Source organism: Oryx dammah, unplaced genomic scaffold, assembly GCF_014754425.2.
Source record: "Oryx dammah isolate SB20612 unplaced genomic scaffold, SCBI_Odam_1.1 HiC_scaffold_19, whole genome shotgun sequence".
Classification (NCBI taxonomy): Eukaryota; Metazoa; Chordata; class Mammalia; order Artiodactyla; family Bovidae; genus Oryx; species Oryx dammah.
The window spans coordinates 16,893,428-16,914,235 of NW_024070203.1; the positions used below are offsets into that span (position 1 = coordinate 16,893,428).

The 20,808-nt window shown below is 55.1% G+C and overlaps 1 protein-coding gene across 1 annotated transcript in view; it reads left to right on the forward strand.

Moving 5' to 3' along the window:
• COL22A1 (collagen type XXII alpha 1 chain) overlaps positions 1 to 20,808 on the forward strand; it is a 203,161-nt gene that overhangs the window by 103,646 nt on the left and 78,707 nt on the right. Inside the window, exons 27-37 of the mRNA XM_040261747.1 lie at positions 4,382 to 4,426; positions 4,954 to 5,016; positions 5,454 to 5,507; positions 8,670 to 8,711; positions 9,674 to 9,706; positions 12,652 to 12,705; positions 13,162 to 13,215; positions 14,170 to 14,223; positions 14,887 to 14,940; positions 16,489 to 16,542; positions 19,700 to 19,804. Of these exons, the coding sequence (XP_040117681.1) occupies positions 4,382 to 4,426; positions 4,954 to 5,016; positions 5,454 to 5,507; positions 8,670 to 8,711; positions 9,674 to 9,706; positions 12,652 to 12,705; positions 13,162 to 13,215; positions 14,170 to 14,223; positions 14,887 to 14,940; positions 16,489 to 16,542; positions 19,700 to 19,804 (612 nt within the window). The remainder of the gene's footprint in view (positions 1 to 4,381; positions 4,427 to 4,953; positions 5,017 to 5,453; positions 5,508 to 8,669; positions 8,712 to 9,673; positions 9,707 to 12,651; positions 12,706 to 13,161; positions 13,216 to 14,169; positions 14,224 to 14,886; positions 14,941 to 16,488; positions 16,543 to 19,699; positions 19,805 to 20,808) is intronic.

A 20,808-nucleotide genomic window follows, 5' to 3' on the forward strand; every position in this document is an offset into this window, starting at 1 on the left:
TGTGTATGTGAGGGGTGTGTGTGTGTACATGGTGTGTGCATCTGTATGTTGTGTGTGTGTATGATGTGTGTCTGTATGTCGTGTGTGTGTGTCTGCAGTGTCTGTGTGTGTATGTGAGGGGTGTGTATGTGCGTGTACATGGTGTGTGTGTCTGTGTGTATGCAGTGTGTGTGTGTCTGTTGTGTATGTGTGTATGCAGTGTGTGTGTGTGTCTGTATGTGAGGGGTGTGTATGTGTGTGTACATGGTGTGTGGGTCTGTATGTCGTGTGTGTGTCTGTGTGTATGTGAGGGTATGTATGTGGGTGTGTACATGGTGTGTGTGTCTGTCATGTATGTGTGTATGCAGTGTGTGTGTGTGTGTATGTGAGGGGTGTGTATGTGTGTGTACATGGTGTGTGGGTCTGTATGGTGTGTGTGTGTATGCGTGTGTGTGTCTGTGTGTATGTGAGGGGTATGTATGTGTGTGTGTACATGGTGTGTGGGTCTGTATGTCGTGTGTGTGTGTCTGCAGTGTATGTGTGTCTATGTGAGGTGTGTGTATGTGTTCGTGTACATGGTGTGTGTGTCTGTCGTGTATGTGTGTATGCAGTGTGTGTGTGTGTCTGTGTATGTGAGGGGTGTGTATGTGTGTGTACATGGTGTGTGGGTCTGTATGTCATGTATGTGTGTTTATGTGAGGTGTGTGTGTGCTGTGTGTGTGTACATGGTGTGTGGGTCTGTATGGTGTGTGTGTGTGTATGCAGTGTGTGTGTGTGTCTACATGGTGTGTGGGTCTGTATGGTGTGTGTGTTTATGCAGTGTGTTTTGTGTGTGTGTGTGTGCATGGTGTGTGGGTCTGTATGGTGTGTGTGTTTATGCAGTGTGTTTTGTGTGTGTGAGAGGAGGGTGTGTGTGTGTGTGTGTGTGTGTGTGCATGCATGGTGTATGCATTTGCAGGCGCCTGTGCTTCTAGAGGGGCCTGTGTCCAGACACTCATGCGGGGGCCCTCTCCCTCACACTGTGTTAGGGTAAGAGCTAGTTAAGAGCTGTGACTGGCTCTTGGTGACTGCCCTCCAGCCCCAGCCCACAGCAGGCACCTGCAGGCACTCAGTAAGGGCTCACTCGTGGCCGACTGATAACTATCCGCCCAGAAAGGGCACACGTATGGCCTGGACTTGGCCCAGTGGTGACCCTGTTGTCCTGGGAGGCAGGACCCGGGTCATCTCGCTGGCCAGTGAAGGGTGATGGGCAAATCCCTGGACCCTCGGTTCCCTGTGGCCTTGCTTTTTCAAGAAGTGATCATTCTTTAGTGAAAGTCGCTCAGTTGTGTTTGACTTTTTGTGATTCCATGGATGATACAGCCCTTGGAATTCTCTAGACCAGAATGCTGGAGTGGGTAGCTTTTCCCTTCTCCAGGGGATGTTCCCAACCTGAGGATCAAACTCAGGTCTCCCTCGTTGCAGGCAGGTTCTTTACCAGCTGAGCCACAATTTAGACCAAATTAAAATGGAGCAGAACACACATGGGTTACCACGTGCCTGCCCTCTCCAGGATGCGCGATGGACTCCCTGTGGAAAGCATCCGCTAGGGGCCCCTGCACCCCAGATTCCTTAGGGCTCTGCGAGCCAGCTCACTGTCATTTGCAAGCACAGCGCCTCCATCTTTTAAGATTCAACATTCCTGTTTTTAAAAAATATCTGTGATTGAAATGTAATGATGTGTAACTGGCTGTGTTTTGTCCCTCCATTGCTCTGGGGTAAATCACATGGTCTTTTAAACACCAAAGGCCGTGTTCCTGTTTTTGATTGATTGGCTGAAATTCTGTCATCTTCCAGAAATAACTTAAAGCATTTGCATAAGTCACTATTAATTTTCATTTTTGACTGCTAGGATTTTATGGACTCAGCCAGACCTGTGAGCTGTGTTTCCTCAAGTCCTCCTTGGATTTTATGGGGGATTTGTGGGGTCAGCCAGACCTGTTTGGGCTGTGTTTCCTCACATGTGTGAGTTGGCTCATCCTTCTGAGCTTACAGTGTATAAATTCCCACATTCGATTCAACAGTCTTCAGAAGAACCTGTTCCCATCAAGTTCCTTGTATAGGTGAAGTCGATGGATCAGAAGCATTGGGGTGAATTTGAGGTGCCCTCGGGGTTGTCTTTAGTCTTTCCATCTACGTGTTCAGTATTTATGCTTGCCCCCAGTGACTGAAAGTTTCAGAGAGGTCCGTAACTACAGCTCATCTGCCATTTTTGTACGATTTCTAGGGAAGTGTAGTGCATTTAAAAATTTTCTCTAGGAAGTTGGAAACTGTGAATTTCTGCAGTTACATTGCTTTTAGAACATACTTTGTAGCTGCGAAGGAGACATGGCAGGAGGTCTGTTGCTTTATTTTGACATCATACCTCGTAAGATAAGTATCTCTGAAGAAGGTCGTGGATGCATCCTGGACGACGGGTCTCAAGTCCACTCGGAACAGACCGGCTGCGGGATGAGTAGGTCCATCACCCTCTTGGGCTCATGTTGAGGATTCCAGGAGCCGCTCAGCCCTTCGTGGGTCATGCTCTGGCTTAGGATTCACAGCATGGATTCCAGAGGCACTTCAGGAGGCCTTCAAAATGCTTGCTACCCAACCTCAGCACCACCCCCCACCCAGCGCCTTTCCAACTGTAAAGGTTGTCCTGTCCTAGCAGATTTAAAGTGACAATTTGTGTAGCAAGTGTTTGCACAGATCCAGTAAGAGCAGCTGTTACTAATTGTGCTTTTGAACACTGGGGATTGATGGGAGAAGTGGAGCGCATCTAGAATTTCTATATGCACCGACTCAGACACCAGTGGCCCTAGTGGCACCAGAACTGCAGGATAAAAATGTGTGCTTCATGCTAAACAGTGCTTTTAGTTTCTTTACTTTCTTTTTTTTTCTTTCTGTCTCTCTCAACATGTGGTATAGACTTCACTACCACTGGTGTCTGGCATAGCTGCAGGGAAAACCTTTATGTGTTTGCATAACCGCTCATTCATTCATTCATGTGTCCACTTAACAGAAAACCAAATTTCCTTTTGGAAATCTACATAAAGATTTTAATAAGGACCATACTTAGCTTCCCTGGTGGCTCAGACAGTAAGGAATCTCCCTGCAATACAGGAGACCTGGGTTTGGTCCCTGGGTTGGGAAGACCCCCTGGGAAAGGGAATGGCAACCCATGCCAGTATTCTTGCCGGGAGAATCCCCTGGAAAGAGGAGCTTGGGGGGCTAAAGTCCATGGGGTCGCAAAGAGTCAAGACATGACTGAAGTGACTGACTATGTGTCCATGCATAATGATGTTAGAAACTGGCATTCAAGAAGTTAGTGTTTCTGAAGACACGTGGCTGGTTAGAAATTGCAGTCCCTCCCTGCTCCTCCCACCACAGGCCTCTTTGCCTCAGTGACTTACAGGGACCTGCTGAGCGTAGCAGCTGGGTGGGGTCAGAGAGTGGGCCCCTCTGGTCCTGTACCCCCTGCCCCCCGACTTCAGCAGGACCAGGAAACGCTGGTCAGAAACCTGATGCCAGAGGACACGACTTCATCCACACCACCGGAAGCTGCGTAGCCCTGCTGAGGGCTTGCTTTCCAACGTAATATAGTTTGGATGTTTAAGCAGCATTTTACCCGAGACTGGCCTTTATAGCAACGCACCAGGGGAGGGGAAATGGACCTCTCTCCTGCCCATGAGTTCCTCCACCCCCAGCTGCCTGTGTTTTACCAAGGAGTCTGAACAACTGCGGGCCGCTTGGTCAGCTCGGACAAGTTCATCAACAGCTTCTCCACCACTGGACCCAGCCTGGGGTCTGAGTTCCCCCTGAAAGGTAGCAGAGCTCAGAGTCAGGGCAGCCCCAGAGCTCCCTGTGGTTCTAAACTGTGTTTAGAGTCAGAGTCACTGGATCCAACCTGTGTAAACTCCCATCAGGGCAACTCGAGAAACTGTTTCTTTGGAGGGAAGGTCGAGCCAGCATGGGGCTTCCCGGGTGGCACTAGTGGTGAGGAATCTGCCGACCGATGCTGGAGACGCAGGAGACCCGGGTTCAGTCCCTGGGTGGGGAAGATCCTCTGCAGGAGGGAATGACAACCCCCTCCAGCATTCTTGCCTGGAGAGCCCCACGGACAGAGGAGCCTGGCGGGCGACAGTCCATGGGGTCATAAAGAGCTGGACACGACTGGGCGTGTGTGCACAGACCACGCGGGGGAGTGTGGAAGCCTGCCTCCAGAAACGCTCGGCACCCGGGGCTTCAGTGCCCGTGCTGCTGTGTGAGCGTTGAGGGTGTGGGTGCCACGTGCTCCGAGTCTGCGGGACCACCTGGGAATAACAGCCATCTCTGCAAACGTGAGTGGTGAGTGACGGGGTGTCTGTTATTCTGTCTTCAGGGTGAAGCTGGGGAGCAGGGCCTGGCTGGCCGACCTGGAGAAAAGGTCTGTTCACTCATTCACTTGGTCGTTTGTTCATCTGATACGTTCGTTTGTGGGTATCCGCTGCGCCTGTATCGCGTGTCTCCCTGGAGCTCGCAACACGCCTGTGTGCCTTCATCTCTTTACCCCGCAACCGTCAGCACGTCCTGTGCCTCCCTTGCTGTACTGGGCACCAGGGTCACCACCGTCAGCCAAGAGCATTTGAGCAGGTGCAGCGAGTGGTGTCACGCAGGTGACCGAAGGGGTCCCAGGAGGCCCCTCACTCAGGCTCGGGGAGTGTCAGGAGAGGTGGCCCGGAGGTGACGTCGTGGCTGACCCAGAGGGATGAGGGGTCAGACAACAGGAGAGGGGAGTAAGGGCTCCCGGGCGAGGGGCTGCAGACTGGGCCCGTGCCTGGGGCTGCCCTGGAGCTCCGTCTAGGATCCCCTTCTCCCCACTGCTTCGTTTCAATGTTGTCCTGCTCCTGCAGAGGTCTGGGGCAGCCTCCCTCCTGAGAGCCCACTGATCACGGCGCTGCGTTCTTTCCACAGGGAGAGGCCGGGCTCCCAGGCTTCCCGGGACTCCCCGGTGCGAGGGGAGAGAAAGGCGACCAGGTGAGGCCACGCGCCGCGCCCGAGGAGAGCGCCCCCGGCCCTGGTTTGCGCGCTCGGCAACGGGCTGACCCGGGCTGGGGTCGGAGCATTTTCCCAGCGTCTAGGAAGAGGAAAGGCAGGGGACCAGGCCACCATGGGCCACGCGCTGGAACGAAGGGACGGGGGCCAAGGGGTCCATCTGGAAGGGTGGGTGGAGTAGCTTCAGATGAAATTTGTGGGAACGATCGGGGGCGTCAGCTGTCAGGTGCCAAATGGAGCACTCGCCCCTTCACACAATCGACAGGATGTCCCTTGAACTCGGTCCTCACCGTGGCAGGGCAGGCTGGGGAGACAAAACCGTATTTTGCCCAGGGTCCGCCCTTGCTCTCGCCTGGAAGAGGCAGCCGTTGCACTCAGTCGCGTTCTAATGTCTCCTGGTTTTTATCTTTTCTCTGTAGGGAGAGAAAGGGGCCCTGGGGCTTCCAGGACTGAAAGGCGACCAAGGTGCAAAGGTAGGAGCCGCTGCCCTGGTCCGGGGCGTTGGTGCCACGTGTCGCACAACCACCCGTCTGTCGTTCACGGGGAGGGAGTGCCGTGCTTGAAGGTGCAGCGGTGGCCTGGGTGGCAGTCCTGGCTCTCCCCGCTGTGGTCCTGGGCGTCCCCTCTGATCCCAGTGTCTCCCTTGCTGGCCCCAAAGCAGAGCTGCCTGTATAGGCTGGCATCCGTGGGCAGTTGGTTCCAGGAACCCTGCGGATAACTAAAATCCGTGGATGCCTGAGTCTCTCGTATAAAGTGGTAGAGCCTGAGAACCGTGGGCCTCTAAGAACCAGCAGCTAGGGAGGTGGGACCCACCACAGGTCAGGGTTGTCATGGCGAGCACGGCACACGTGGTGACTCCGGATGTGGGCTAGATTATCAGCGACACCCCCCCATTTATAGATGAGGAGATTGAGGCATGGAAGGGCCAGGCTGCCGGCCCGGGGCTGTGTGGATGGAGGGCGGTGGGAGTCGAGACCTGACCGCAGTCCAGGCCCAGCGTCCAGGCTCCGAGCGGGTCCACATGGCACACTGGCCTGGCCCGGGGGAACCTGGGCAGCCTCACATGCCCAGCGGGGCCCTGTGATCCCTCCTCTGCTGCCCAGAGGGCCACCTGGCTCTCCCAGTTTGAGCTCCGCACCCTCCTGTGTTCCGCTTTTCTGCCCACCATCCTGCTCAGCACCCCCCATCCCTGCTCCCATGCTGAGGGCCAAGGTCTTTGTTCTGAACAGACCTGCTCTATAAATAGAGATCCTGCAATGGAAAGGGCTTTAGTGGATAAGCCGTTCAGGCCCGCCGCTCTCCCGGACTTCTCAGAAAAGCAATTTCTATTTGAGAAACTCATTTCTAAGATGCAGAGGACTCGGCGAGGCCATTAAGCCCCTTTTATTGCTTTGGCAGAATTGCCAGGGCCACGGCAGAGTCGCATTCAAGATTCTGAAGAATCTGGCCTGCTTTACTTTGCCTCTAGAGAAATATGTCATCATAGACAATTCTGGGTTTGAAAAAAAAAAATGACATTGAAGCAACATTGCCCCCTGCTGGCCGTGCCTGGGTGTCCCTTCCTCAGTGGTCTGATCCACCTCCTTCCTACCCTGCAATGAGAGTGTTTGACCCCAGGGCATCTCTGAGAGGAGGGAGATAACACCCCTGTGTCAACTGGGGCTGAGACACTTAAACTGCAGAGAAGCAGGGATGGGAGCCCCCGCCAGGCCCATTGACTCCAGAGCTCAGAGACTCTTCTCTAGGCGAGCATCTTTCCCCAAGTCAGAGAGCTCCTGGGCTCTGCCCCGCCAGCTCATGGTGCTGTGTTCACCCCACAGTGTTGAGGGCAGGTGAGGCTCTTCCAGAAAGGTGGTCTTGAGGCCCTCGAGGTTGGAGACACATCTCTCCTCCAACTCTCTTCTTGTCTATGTCTGTTCATACCTTGCACTGTCATGCTAATGGTAAGGAACCCGCGTGCCAATGCTGAAGACATGGGTTCAGTTACTGGGTCAGGAAGATCCCCTGGAGGAGGGCATGGCAGCCCACTCCAGTGTCCTTGCCTGGAGAATCCCATGGACAGAGGAGCCTGGTGGGCTACAGTCCACGGGGTGGCAGAGTCAGACACGACAGACAGAGCTTGATCGCATGTGCTTTGCACTGGGAAACACTGACCTTGGATGGTCTGGGTGAGACTGGTTCTGGAACTCGGCACTAGAAAAGGTGCTGTATTGTCTCTGAAGCTTCTGCAACACGGTCAGGGGAATGCCTTGCAGTAGTTAAGGGCTTGGGCTCAGAGTTTACCACCAGGCTGCACCAGCTGCTGTCTGTGTGACTTTGGGCAAGGGCCTGAGTGTGGCTGAGCTTCAGTTTGCTCATCCATGGAATGGGCGTACACATGAAGCATCTCTGTTTCAGGCATTTTGGTGGTGATGAAGGGAATTAACGCACGTAGCAAAGTGAGCTGAAACCTGGGATTAAATCCTGTATAACTGTAGAAACAAGCATAGAAAACAATGTTACCACTTTAAAAAAAAATTGTAATTTACAGTGTGGTGCCAATCTGCTGTACAGCAGAGTAACTCAGTTACACACTTGTAGACATTTTTAAAAATATTCTTTTCCATTATGGTTTATCATGTAACTACTTTTCATTATCATCTTATTGTTGTCACTATTAATAAGAGAAGCCTAGCCCATCTCTCAGTCAGCTTGCTTCATTCATTTGTCCACTAATAACCACTTGTGGATCTTGGGCTGCTAGGACACGCGTGGGCAGAGATATCCATGTCCCAACACCATCGTGACTCACATGGAATGAAGGGCTTTGGGGACTGTTCCTCCTGATGGAGCAGCCCAGTGACCACCTTTCCTTGAGGCAAATGGAATAACAATTTCCTCTGGCTGAAGGTCTCACTTAGTCCCCAGAGGACACTTGTGAGCTGTGTGTACCGTTGTCATTATTTTGCACAGAGGAAAACACGCCAGCAGAAGTAAAATAATGTATACAGTGGTAGAGTTAGGTTTCAAGCTCAGGTGAGTCGACTCCCAAGCCTATCGCATTCAGAGGAATGTAACGCTCACCTCTCACGCCACTGAGAAGGATGGGCCTGAGCCCTCGGGAGAGGGCAGGGTCCAGAGGAGCCTCTCAGGAGGCTCAAGCTTTGGCTCCAGGACAGAGTGTGGGGGCGCTGTCTCAGCAGGTGGGAAATCACATCAGTGTTGTCAGGAAGGATGGATGACGGGTCACTTTGTCTCCGTGTGCATCATGGAGTAGTATAGAGTGGTATAAACGACCTACAGCTACACGTGGCCGCATAGGTGTTTCTCAGAGCAGAGTTCTGGGATGTTTGAAATATTTTATAGCTTGGATCTATATATCTATCAATTGCAGTAGAGGCAGACGGGGTGAGTCTGTCTTCTTAGGAAAAGTATCCTAGGATAAGCAGGACTGTGTGAGTGTGCTCAGTCGTGTCTGACTCTTTGTGACCCCATGGGCTGTAGCCCGGCAGGCTCCTCTGTCCATGGGATTCTCCAGGCAAGGACACATGCCCTCCTCCAGAGGATCTTCCCTACCCAGGGATCAAACCCGCGTCTCTTACATCTCCTGGATTGGCAGGTGGATTCTTTACTGCTGTTTCCATTTCTTCATCTAGGGTGAAGTGGGCCCACCGGGGGCCCCTGGATTACCTGGCGCTGTAAGTTACTCTGCTTCTAATCCTTTCTCCTGCACATCAACCAGGTAGTTATAAACATCTTTTTAAGGGAGTCTGCTCATAGCCAGACCCATCCCTGGGACTCGTGATCCAGAAAGTGCATGAGCTTCTGTAAGAACCACCTTGTGCTTTAGTTTATTCGGCAGCATGGTTACCGCTGGTCAGAACGCTGGCTAGACGTGGGGTGCCCATGCCCACCTGCTGCCCTTGGGGATGAGGTCAGAGGCAGGAAGCAGTATGTCCAGGGTGAGACTGCAACGTGGGTATACACCCGTGACTCACACCTCCACCCTCTGCAGGTCCCAGGGTGGGCATTGTGAGTTGGGGTTCAGGTGTGAGTAAAGAGCAGGGGCTTTGGAGCCAGAAGAAAAGAGTGGGTTTGAGTCCCAGCTATGTTGCTCACCAGCATTGTGATCTTAAACATGTTATTTAGTGTGAAAAAGACTCCATCTTCTCATCTGTTAAGGAAAAAAAAATATTATACGGAGCTGTGTCTTGTACACTTGTAGTGAAAATTGACTGAAATATGTAAAGGACATCGTGTAGTTTCTGGTACATAATACACACTAAATTAAAAGGGAAAAAAAGGCTGTATAAATATGTGAGCACGGTTTGCATGTTTTTTTTTTTTTTCCTCTTGAATGTTTCTTTCCAGCCTTGGTATTCTGTGCTTTAATCAGTTTCGGGGTGGGAGGGCAGGAAGGGAGACGACCATGGCTCTCCAGTAACTGCCCTTGTCTGGGCATGTAGGGATTGGTCAGTTAGTAGCTGAGGCAGGGGATGGCCTCATACGGAGGGCAGGGGCTTTAAAAGGAATGTGTGATTCTGTCGAAATCATCCTTATCAAGGAGCCCCTGAGGCTGCATTCTCCACCGGTAAGTCTGTCTGAGGCAGGTTGCTGCTGTCCACTCACGTCTGTCTCGTTTCTGCTGTCTCCTTTGCAGACCACCCTGTTCACACCACACCCGAGAATGCCCGTAAGTAGCGGCGGCGCCTTGTGGCTGCCCGGTGCCCCCCGGCCTGGTTCGCGATGCCCCTGGGTGCTCTGGGGGGCGGGGCCCTGACCTGCCAGCCACTGTCAGGCCTCTGGATTCCCGACCTTGTCCTGGCAGCCAGCGGGGAGCGGGCTGGGCGAGGGACCAGCTCCAGGGGCAGATGGGACCTCCCGGGTCAGGGCCCAGGAGGGGTCCTCCCAGTAGCTGAGGGCAAAGGCCACCCCTCTCTTTGGGTAAAGTGACCCCCTCACTGCACATGGTGGCCGGTTGTTCCAAGCAAGACAGAGCCCTGTGAGCGGCAGAAGGTGAAAGGGCAGAGGGGGCTGGCCTGGGGGTCTTGGGGACCAAGTCTGAGAGGAGCCTTTCAGGGGCTGGTGGGGACTGAGCCTGCTTGGGGAGATGGCCGGCGGGAGAGCGTGTGGCTCTTTCTGAAGACGGAAGCGCGTGATGGAAAAGGACATTCAGCGTGGCCACAGCCTCCAGGAGCCTTTCCCTCCTCTTTCTAGAGGGGCTTCTGTGAAAACGAGTGTGTTCAGGGTCTCTGACATCACCAAGCTCGCCTCCGTTGTTGCTTCGCTCTTGGGGACGTGGTTCTCCTGTGGTTAGGACTTGACCTGCTGCACCACGTGCAGCGGCCAAGAGGCTTAGGAGACGACCCATCTCCACATCGCCGCTATTAAGTAACTACAACTTGAGAAGCTAAAGAGATCCTGGATGTGATGGAAAAGAACGGAGCAGAGAGAAAGACTGAGTGCCAAAATCATCATGGAAGGAGAGGGAGGACTTTGAGCTGCTTTGGAGGAGGAATGGGGAGGAAGAGAGGGCAGGGGTGCCGTCCCTGGTGGTGGGAGGAGGCAGGGGACCGCAGGAGTGTCCGAGGATGCTGAGGGGAGAGCAGGCGGGGCTCCGGCTGCGTCTTCTCTCTCCAAGGAAAGGCTCAGAGGAACAGAGCAGGAGAGCCTTGAATGTGGTGGGCACAGGGCAGGCATTGCTCTGACCGGCCCTGTGCCCAGCTCACAGATGGTGGCCTGAGGCTCGAGGAGCGAAGCGCCTTGCACAGGGCCTTCCTGGAGTCAGGAATCGGGATGTAGCTGTTGGCCGTAAGGCCCTGGCCGAACCACTGTCCCCACCAGTGCCGAGGTTCAAGGCTCCGTCACACTGGCCTGCTGCCTCCCTCTTCCACAACCATATCCCCCTACACGATGCCTCAGCCCTTCATCCTCTGGGACTCCTCCCTTTTGCCCACCTTGAGTCCCTAAAGCTTGCGGCAAATCTACACATCCTGCCTCTCTGTAAAGGAATCGCTCCATCCGTAGAAGATGATGTCCGAGGTGTTCCCACGGGAAGGGACTGAGGGGCCAGAGGTCTGCCCAGCCTCCCCTTTGAATCCTGGTGAGGGAGACACCATCCTGCAGGGCCTGAGCTCTGCGGAAACCAGGAAGCCACTTGGAGATGCAAAGCAAGGAAATTGTGTCCATGGGAGAAAAAGATTCATTGGGGGGTTACTGCATGAATCCCTCTGGGGCTGCCTCGTTGCCATGGTAACCGTGTTTGTATTGATGATTTTGGAAGCCGTTGTTCTGATTTCTCCCTGCTCACCTCAGTGGTCTGCCTTCCAGTCCCTGCACACAGTGGGGGCTGGAGATTTGGAGAGGCAGCCAGGTCCCTTGGACAGAGGAGCCTGGTGGGCTATAGTCCACAGGGTCGCAAAGAGTCAGACACGACTGAAGCAACTTAGCATGCACGTATGCATAAGGTTTGCAGCATAATTAAGAAGGCGACTAGAAAGGGGAGGAGGGCTGGAAGGAGAACCCCAACTCCTGTTGCGGAACAAGAAGCCTCCTGGGGATGTCGGGGGAGCAGAGGCAGCGTGGGGATGACAGTGGGGAGCAGAGCAGGGGCTGTTAGCCGGCGTGCGGGTCTGATGTCAGAGAGGAGCAGGAACCTGTTCCTTGTCTGGAGGATGGAGGGACAGGCTGTCTCAGGCTGGGAGATAGTACAGCTGAGAGCTTATAGGGGCTTTGTAACTGGTTCAGAAGCTGCTCCCTGGAAGAGCAGGCTGACCCACCCCCTGCGCCTGCAGAGGGTTCCAGGAGGCCTGGCTAGTGCCCTGCAGTTGCTGAGCCCAGAGCGGGCATCTCCTGGGCAGGCATCACCAGCAGGGGGCGGTGGAGGAGAAGCAGGCACCCGCATTCAGCATTCAGCAGCTGTTGATGGGGGCCTGCTGAGCACCCCCATGGTGAAGTCTGCTCCTGGATCTCAGGCCCCGGGGAGAAACGCCTTGAGCATCTTGTCTGAGAGCCTCAGGATCCCTCTCCTGACCTGAACCCACAGTCCCTTCCCCCGCTGGCAGAAAGCAGATTCGCTCCTTCCCTCTGTGTCCCCCAAGTCCATCCCGTCAGCCCTTCCATCTTTACAGATCCTGTCTCCAGTGACTTGAGGACCAGACAAAATGCTTTTGCAAATTCTCGCCTTGGGAAATTTTCTAGGGGGAAAGCAAGCTAGAGATAAGGATATTGTCTGATGAATGGAGCCAGAGTGTGTTCTTCTGAGCTGGTGGGAAATGGAGATTCTGGAAGGAGGAAGGAGCTTGCCTCTGTTGAAAGCCTCATTGTTAGGGCATCCTCACTGAACCCCGGCTCTCTGGGGTGGAGCATGCACATTCCATCAATGGCTGGTGCAGGGGGAGCGGGGCCCCAGCCCAGGCCATGGGGATGCTAACTCAGGGATCAGGGATGGGCTTGGGCGGTTGGGGGCGGGCAGGAGCCTCGGGGGCAAGGTCCTGGGTGGAGAAAGCAGCGTGGAAACTGCACAGGGTGGTGCCGGCTTCTCCTCCAGCGCAAGGTGCCTGCACAGGCCCAGAAGGTCTGCGCGGCTGACCTGGGTGGGCCAGGCGCAGCTGCCTTACTCTGCTTCTCTGCCAATAGGGAGAACCAGGGCCCAGGGGAGAGAAAGGCGATCCTGGTGCACCTGGGGAGCCGGTGAGTACTCTCTGCTCTGCGCCCAGCACCCCTCCTGCACCCTTTCCCCGCACCCTTGCCCTGCACCCCTCCCTTCACCCCGCCCCTCACCCCTGCCCTGCCTCTCACCCCGCCCCTCACCCTTCCCCTCACCCCTCCCTTCACCCCGCCCCTCACCCCTGCCCCGCACCCCTGCCTCTCACCCCGCCCCTCACCCCTCCCCTCACCCCTGCCCACACCGCTATCCCTCATTCCTGCCCCACACCCTGCCCCGGACCCCTCACCCTGTGCATCTGCTTTCCTGAGACTGGACACCTAAGGGCCTGTCTGAACGGCACGCAGGAGCCTTGCTGAGCTGAATGTAGCTCCTTCCTCCTCCCTCCTCTGTGTGGATCTCAATCCCTTCCTGTTGCCTGTGTTCATGCCTCCCCAGAGCAAGGGTGTGACCTCGTCCACTGATGGGTGGTTTCATTGCAGGGGTTGCCAGGTCATCCTGGAGAACTGGGGCCTCGGGGACCCACTGGACCACCGGTAAGAGCCCTCTGTCCTCCGTTGGCTCCCAGAGCAGAAATTCGCGCTAGCTCTTCTGCCCCTCGCCGGCCCCTCCACCCTGTCATTCTAGGAGTGTCCACCAGGGGGCGCCACAACAGGCGCTGCTAGGACAGTCCAGGGCCTGGGGAGAGAGGGTCTCCCAGAAAACCCCAAAACGCAACCCCTGGAGCCCAGGAGGTCATTTCTGTGTCCCTGAAGTGTGGGTTTAGGAGAGCTGGTAACCTGCTGCACCCTCCCTCCCCGACAACTCTTAAAATCCAGGTGGTCCTGGCTCTTGGAGGCTTTTCAAATGCAGGAAATCTCCAATGCCAATTTAAAGGACACCTAGAGTGTGTTGGCATTTTGATTGTATTTTGATTGGCTGCTTAACTGGCTCTGTGCTGGGCAGTGTTTTGCGTGCTCTGCGTGGCCTGTCCAAGCTCAGATCCCAGGGGCCCCCAGCTGCCTGTGTGCACCTGGGCAGGCCCATCCCTCTGCGCCTTGTATATGTCAAGATAAAGGGTAGAGGCTGCTGCCTGTGTCCTGGGGGGAAGTGAAGACTGAAGAAGTTTAGGGAGCCCGGACCTGTGATCTCCGCACCTGTAAACCTGCTCCCCATCCTTTCAGTTTGGTCGTGGTGCTTTAGTCTCTCCATTGTGTCCAACTCTGTGACCCCATGGATTATAGCCCACCAGGCTCCTCTGTCCATGGGATTCTCCAGGCAAGAATACTGGCATGGGTTGCCATTTCCTTCTCCAGGGGATTGTCCCGACCCAGAGATCCAACCTGCATCTCCTGCACTGGCAGGCGGAATCTTTGTCTCTGAATCGCTAGGGAATCCTGTCCTTTGCGTTTGGGTCGCCTGACTCTGATGACAAAGGTGCCCCATGTCGCTGCGTGGGGCTGAGGCCAGCATTGCAGGAGGCGTCTCACTTCTTTCTGTTTTCCGTGCAGGGTGCCAAGGGACAAGAAGGCGCCCAGGGAACCCCTGGAGCAGCCGGGAGCCCCGTGAGTCCTTCCTGGCCACCTGCCTCGCGGGCCCACGGGAGGGGGCTGGGCCGACCCCTGCCCCTGGTGCCCAGCTCCCCATTGAGTGTGCGGACGGGGCTGGGAAGGTGCCGTCCACACTGGAGGGCTGGCCGGGCCCAGGGCGCCGGCTCCTGTCCACCCACCTCACCGGATCCTCTCTCTCGTCTCCAAAGCTTGTTCACACCCTTACAGTCAACTTACATTGTCCCAGAGCACGTGTCTCCATAGCGCAGATCTGCCGATTTTGTTCCATTTTCAGGGTTTCCATTCCCCCATGCTCTGAAGCTAGAGCCCACACCCCACCTGAGATATGTGCTTGACAGCACCTGACCTTCTCCTCTGCCCTCCCCTCAACACCCACTCCTCCTTCTCTGCCACCTCTGTGCTGTGGCCTTAGGATCGTCCCAGAGTCCTCCTGGCCTCCTGTTGCCCCTCTCTGTGCTGGAATCCACCTCCTTTGAGGCTTGGACCCTCCTGACCCTCCTGGACAAGGAGGGTCATCCTTCCTATGGAGGGAATGTTATCTAGAAGCATTTTGGGCAAATCAGGGAGAGTTGAACAGGAGGCAAGTTTGGAGAAAGACTGGGGGAGCTGCTTGTAATCAATTCCTTGGCTTTCTGACCATCTTCTGCCTCTCTATAGGGAGCTCCTGGACTTGTAGGGCCCCCTGGCCCCAGCGGCCCCCCAGGAAGTGTGGTGAGTAACTGGGGTGGGTGGGGAGGGCAGGGACACCAGCACTGGTTGTGGATCCACGATGTCCATCCCCCTGGTTAACTCATGTATCCTGCACTACAGAACTCGGGGCATAGGCATCCCTGCTCCCATTTCACAGATGGAGAAATTGAGGCCCCACCAAAGATACCTACACAGCTACAACCTGAGGTTCTCGGTAACTCAGGAGATCTCCGGTGATGAAGGAAATTGTTGTGGTCAGAAAGCTGTGAGTAGTGCCGATGCTGGATCAGCGTCACAGCTGGCCCTGGAGGAAGCAGGATAAACCTGAGGAACGGCAGATGCCCTGACTGTCGGGTTGCTGGGTCCTAGCCACAGCTCACTGGCTGCCAGGCCTCTCTGGGGGCCTCCTGAGACCTCAGCTTTTTCATCTTCAGCCTGGAGCATGTGGGCTGTGTAGGCTCACCTTCGTGCCCCACTGCACTTGACCTGCAGAGGCGGCCACCCCGTGGGGGCCCTGGGGTCTGCTTGTGGACCACCGTTAAGAGCCACCCTGGACACTGATTTCTATCTCAGTTGTGGAACACAACACCCAGTGGCATGCAGCGAAGGACATCAGAGCACTGTGCTCCTCAGATAGGCTGAGTCCAGTCCTGTTCCATCACCATCTTTTTTGTTGATAATCACAGCAGCATAGAGAACAGATGGTGGGTGTAGCTGTGTGCCAGGCACTGTTGTAAGTCCTTCACACTCACTGACTCCTCACGACCCTGGGAGGTGAGTGTCAGAAGTGGCCCCCTTTTACTCAGGAGGAGACTGAGGCACAGGGAGACTGCATCACGTGGTCAGTGGTTGCCGTGGAAACCGCGAGTTCCTGGCTGGCACCACCCTCCCCCGCAGTGTCAGTGCACTCTTCCCAGAGCCAGTCCTGCACCCCTTGGCCCAGGGTTTTCTCTGGCCTAAGAGACCTTATGGTCCAGCCACACGGCACGTGGCCAGTAGTAGCAGCAGCAGCAGCCCTGGCCGACAGGTGTGTAAATGGCCCACCTCCTTCACCCATGGGGGAGCCGCTCCGGGTGCGTGTCTGCCGTTGGACCCCGGAGCCCCCAGCAGGACAGAGCTGCAGCCGCGTGAACGTGTCCCTACCCGCCCGTCCTCTTTCTGATGTCCCTGCTGGTGCGTCCGCGGGACGCCTGCCCTGAGCCTTGCCTCGAAAAGTCAGCCTCTGGGGGGCGCTCACGACACGGGCAGGTCACCGATGCCAAGGCTGTGCACTTGGGTCACCCTCTCCTCCCCGAGGCCCCCTCTGCGCCACGCCCTGCCTGCCGTCTGAGAGCCACAGCCCACAGTGGGCAGGCCATTGGGAAGCAGGGCCGTGTGGTTAGAGCTCCAATGTGCGAGGAAGCGTGGCAGTCCCAGGAGACAGGGAGGCGGTGGGAGGGCGGCGGAGGAGGAAGAAGTCAGGGGTGGAGAACGAGTCGGGAGCCTCTGACTGGAGGGGGCCCATCGCTCTTCTCTGAGTGCCCTGGGCCCTCTTGAACTTGACCTTGTCAATCACCTTTCTTTCCCTAGGGTCCCCCGGGCTCCAGAGGCCCCCCTGGGAAAGATGGGGAGCGTGGTGAGAAGGTAAGACTCAGTGTGGTCTCCATCCTCCGCAGCGGTTCTCAGCTTTTAAGAGGCAGGAAAGGAGCCCACTCCGCTCAGACCCGTTTCAGGACCCGGGAGGCCGAGGGCTCTTCTGCAGTCGGCTCCTCTAACCCTCGCCACAGACGCAGGGTCAGATGGGGCCCCGCCTGACAGAGGTGTAGACTGAAGCTCTGTGTCCTGCGTTCCGTGGCTGCTGAGCCGCAGAACTGGTCTGTCTGCCTCCCAAGCCCCCCTTTCTCTGAATTCAGTGCTCCAGCATAGCCACCCCACACTATCACATGTGCAATTAAACCTTCCCAGCCTATGAGAAAAGCCTTATTCATTAGGAAGCAGAGAGACACGGTGTCCTCCCCCAAAACACCAATTCCCCGAGGGCAGAGGGGAAGGCTCCCCGGCTTTTTGGAATCCCAGGTGACATGTCCTGACCTCGCATCCTAGTACATGTCTCCCATGTTTACTCCGACTTCTGGCATCTTGTGGGTGGAGACGGGGATTCTGAACACCCACAGGACGGCGCCCCTTCTCAGTGCAGACCGTCCGCCACGAGCATCGGCAGTGTCAGGGCTGAGGAGCCCGGGTCTCCAGCTCGCACTGAGCCCACACGGAGTGCAGGGCCGCACAGATGGCGAGGAGGAGCTGAGGCCCTGACGTGCGGCAGAGAGCAGGTGGTGAGGGGAGAGGGGCTTGCTGTCCCGAGCCCCCAGCAGAGGCTCCTCATCCAGAGACAGAAATCCCAGTGCCCCTCCTCACCCCACCCCAACTCCTGATGCGTCCTCCGCAGCCAACTTCTACCCAGCTCTCCTGTCTCTGAACTTAGTAATGCAAATTCCTTCGGGTCCACTTCACCTGGGACCTTTGGAAGGTGTGACCATTTTATCTTTTCTATTTTGGCAAAACGTTGTAACAGGAATAGATGCAAACTTTTACATTTTGATGGGAAGGCTGTTTTTAAATGCATCCCTCGGAGAAGAAGTGATTTGCTATGAAGAAAAATGATCGACCAGCCTGTGGAAAATCTCCTTAAGTGAGGGAGGAAAAAAAGAAATCTGGCCCATCTGTTTTGCTTTGATTATTACCACGTGCAAAGGATGGGCCTCTATTCTGGGACACACGGACCCTGACAAATTAGAAGGAGCTTAGAAGAGGGTTGGTTAGAAGGGAATGTTGAGGACTAGTTGAGCAAACATGAGAATGTCTGGGGCTTCCCAGGTAGGAGACTCGATTTCGATCCCTGGTTCAGGAGGATGCCCCGAAGGAGTAAATGGCAACCCACTCGCGTATTCTTGCCTGGAGAATCCCATGGACAGAGGAGCCTGGTGGGCTACAGTCCATGGGGTCGCTCAGAGTCATGACTTAAAAAGACACAACTTAGGGCTTCCCCTGTGGCTCAGCTGGTAAAGAATCCGCCTGCAATGTGGGAGACCTGGGTTCGATCCCTGGCTAGGGAAGATCCCCTGGAGGAGGGCAAGGCTACCCACTCCAGTATTCTGGCCTGGAGAATTCCATGGCCTATACTGTCCATGGGGTTGCAAAGAGTCAGACAGGACTGAGCGACTTTCTCTTTCACTAGTGACTAAACAGCAACAGCAGTTGGCTCACTCAGCCTCTAGAGGGAGCCAGACACCTCTGCTCTGATGAGCAGAAGAATGCGTTTGCAAGGGGACTACCCCTCCGTGCCGTACAAAGTGGTAAAGTCCCTGACAGCAGGACCTGCTCTTCTCTCTGCCTGTCCAGTGGGTGACCTGAGACCTGCAGAAGCTGATCCTGCCCTGTGCCTGGAGAGAGTTCCTCTCCATCCTTTGCTTTGTCCTCCGTGGGACATGGTACCTCCCCTCACTTCTGCATCAGGAATGTCTGGTTCAGGTTGCAGCTTAGGTCCAAGAGAGCCCTGCCCGGAAAGGGACTTCCTGTGGCCCACGTGGTCCCCGCAGCATTCCACAGCTGGGGCTGCACGGGGCTCCTGGCTTGTGGTCAGAAACGGGGCGCAAACTCCAAGCCCCGCTCCCTCCCTCATCAGATCCTGGCTTCCTCTCTCTGTCCGCACTTTGGATCCCCAAGTGATGCTCACATCACTGAAGGCCTGTCTTGTGACGAAGAATTGGATTTTGTCTGCATAGCCCCACGTTTGAAGTCAAACCTCTGGAAGATTTCAGAGAGGACTGTCTCGGCTGAGTATAAAGACACAGTCTAATGGAACTGCCCAATAAGGAGATAAAAACTGCCTGGGGAGGTGGTGAACTCTGTGCTCTCAAAGGAGTCCAAGCAAAAATGGGAGGGCTGCCTGGAAGAGGCACACCTGATGGCTTCCTGCCGCGGGCGGAAGGTTGGACCAGAAAACTACTAGTGTCCTTCTCGTGCCCACGTTCCATGCTGTATAGTTTGCTAAGGCCGCTGTAACGAGAGCGTCACAAACTGGGTGCCTTAAACCACAGAAACGTGCTGTGTCACCATTCACCATGTCAGGAAGTCCTAAATCAAGGTGTCAGACGGGCTGGTTCCTCCTCAGGGCTGTGAGGGAAGGATGTCTTCCAGGCCCCGCTCGCTGGGTTATTGACGGCTGTCTTCTCTCCGTGTCTTCGCGTGGACTGCCCTCTACACAGGCCTGGGTCCAGATGTCCCTTTCTCGTGAGGACAGCAGTTCTTTCTGGGTTAGGCTCTGTGCTACTCCAGTATCAGCACCTCTTAACTAATTACACCTGCAGAGACCCTATTTCTACATTGAAGTGCCAGGGTTAAGGGCATATGAATTTGGGGGTCACATTACACAGCTTGTCCTCTGTGCCTTCAGAAGGGGTGGGCTTTCTGAAGCAGGGCCTCACCAGGAAGCCCACCCACCCCTTTCAGGTGGCGGTGGTGGTTTAGTCACTAAGTCACGTCTGACTCTTTTGCAACCCCACGCACCTTGCCAGGCTCCTCTGTCCATGGAATTTTCCAAGCAAGGATGCTGGAGTGGGTTGCTATTTCCTACTCTAGGGGATCTTCTTGACCCAGGGATTGAACCCTTTGCTCCTGCATTGGCAGGCAGTTTCATGACCACCGAGCCGCAAGGGAAGCCCTCCCTTTAGATTGATTGTCCATTAAAAACCTTACTTTCTGCATCTTGTTGATCTCGGACACTGTCTACTTGTCTTTCCAGGGAGCAGCGGGAGAAGAAGGGAGCCCAGGGCCAGCCGGCCCCAGGGGCGATCCTGGTTCCCCCGGGCCTCCCGGGCCCCTCGGAAGAGGGAAAGATGGAGACCCGGTAAGTGTCAGGGGCTTCGGTGACTGTAACGACCAGGTTGGGATTAGAAAAGGAAAAAAGGCTCCACTGTCAAACTTTGCAAGAAAGCAGCTGGGCTGGGAAAGGGGTCTTGTATGGGGGCAGCAGCTGGCTCCTGCCCACATCAGGCCAGCGCGGCACAGGGTCCTGTGTGGACTGCTGGCTGTGGGTCAGACTCCGAGGACGCAGACACGGGTTAGAGCCTGTGCTGTTGAGATGCTCGCAAGACAGCCAAGCAGTTCGATGAGCATAGCTTGGCCATCCTGTTCTGTGTAAGCTGGGGAGGCCTCACACAGGAGGTGGCATCTATGCAAAAAGTGAAAATTGGAAGGAATTATGTTTTAGATGGAATAGCACAGAGTGGATGTTGCAGACGGATGAGCTGTATGTGTAAGTTCATGAGGGTGTTATGTGCATGGGGACTTAGAAACATTTTAGTGTGTCCTGGACAGAAAGTGGTAAGTAAGAAAGAGACCAGACTTTGGGATCAGAAGAGCCCCTACTATGAAACCTGACACCTGGCCTTGACCTTATTTGAGAGAATCTGTAAAATAAGGATCTTGTAGGGAGGGATAAGTTAGGAGGCTGGGATTAACGTATACATACTACTATAAAACAGGCAGTCAACAAGGACCTCCAAACCCAGCAAACTCTGCTCAATACTCTGTAATCACCTAGATGGGAAAATCTGGAAAAGAGTAGGTGTATGTATGTGTAATCCTCCTGCCAGCACCGGAGGCACAAGAGGCAGCTTGGTCCCTGGGTCGGGAAGAGCCCCTGGAAAGGAAATGGTACCCTACTCCAGTACTCTTGCCTGGAAAATGCCATGGACAGAGGAGCCTGGTGGGCTACAGTCCGTGGGGTCACAAAGAGTGGGACACGACTGAGCACACAGCACATATGTGTATATATAACTGAGTCACTTCGTTGTACATCTCAAAGCAACACAACATTGTATGCCTCAATGTATACAACGTTGTTGTACA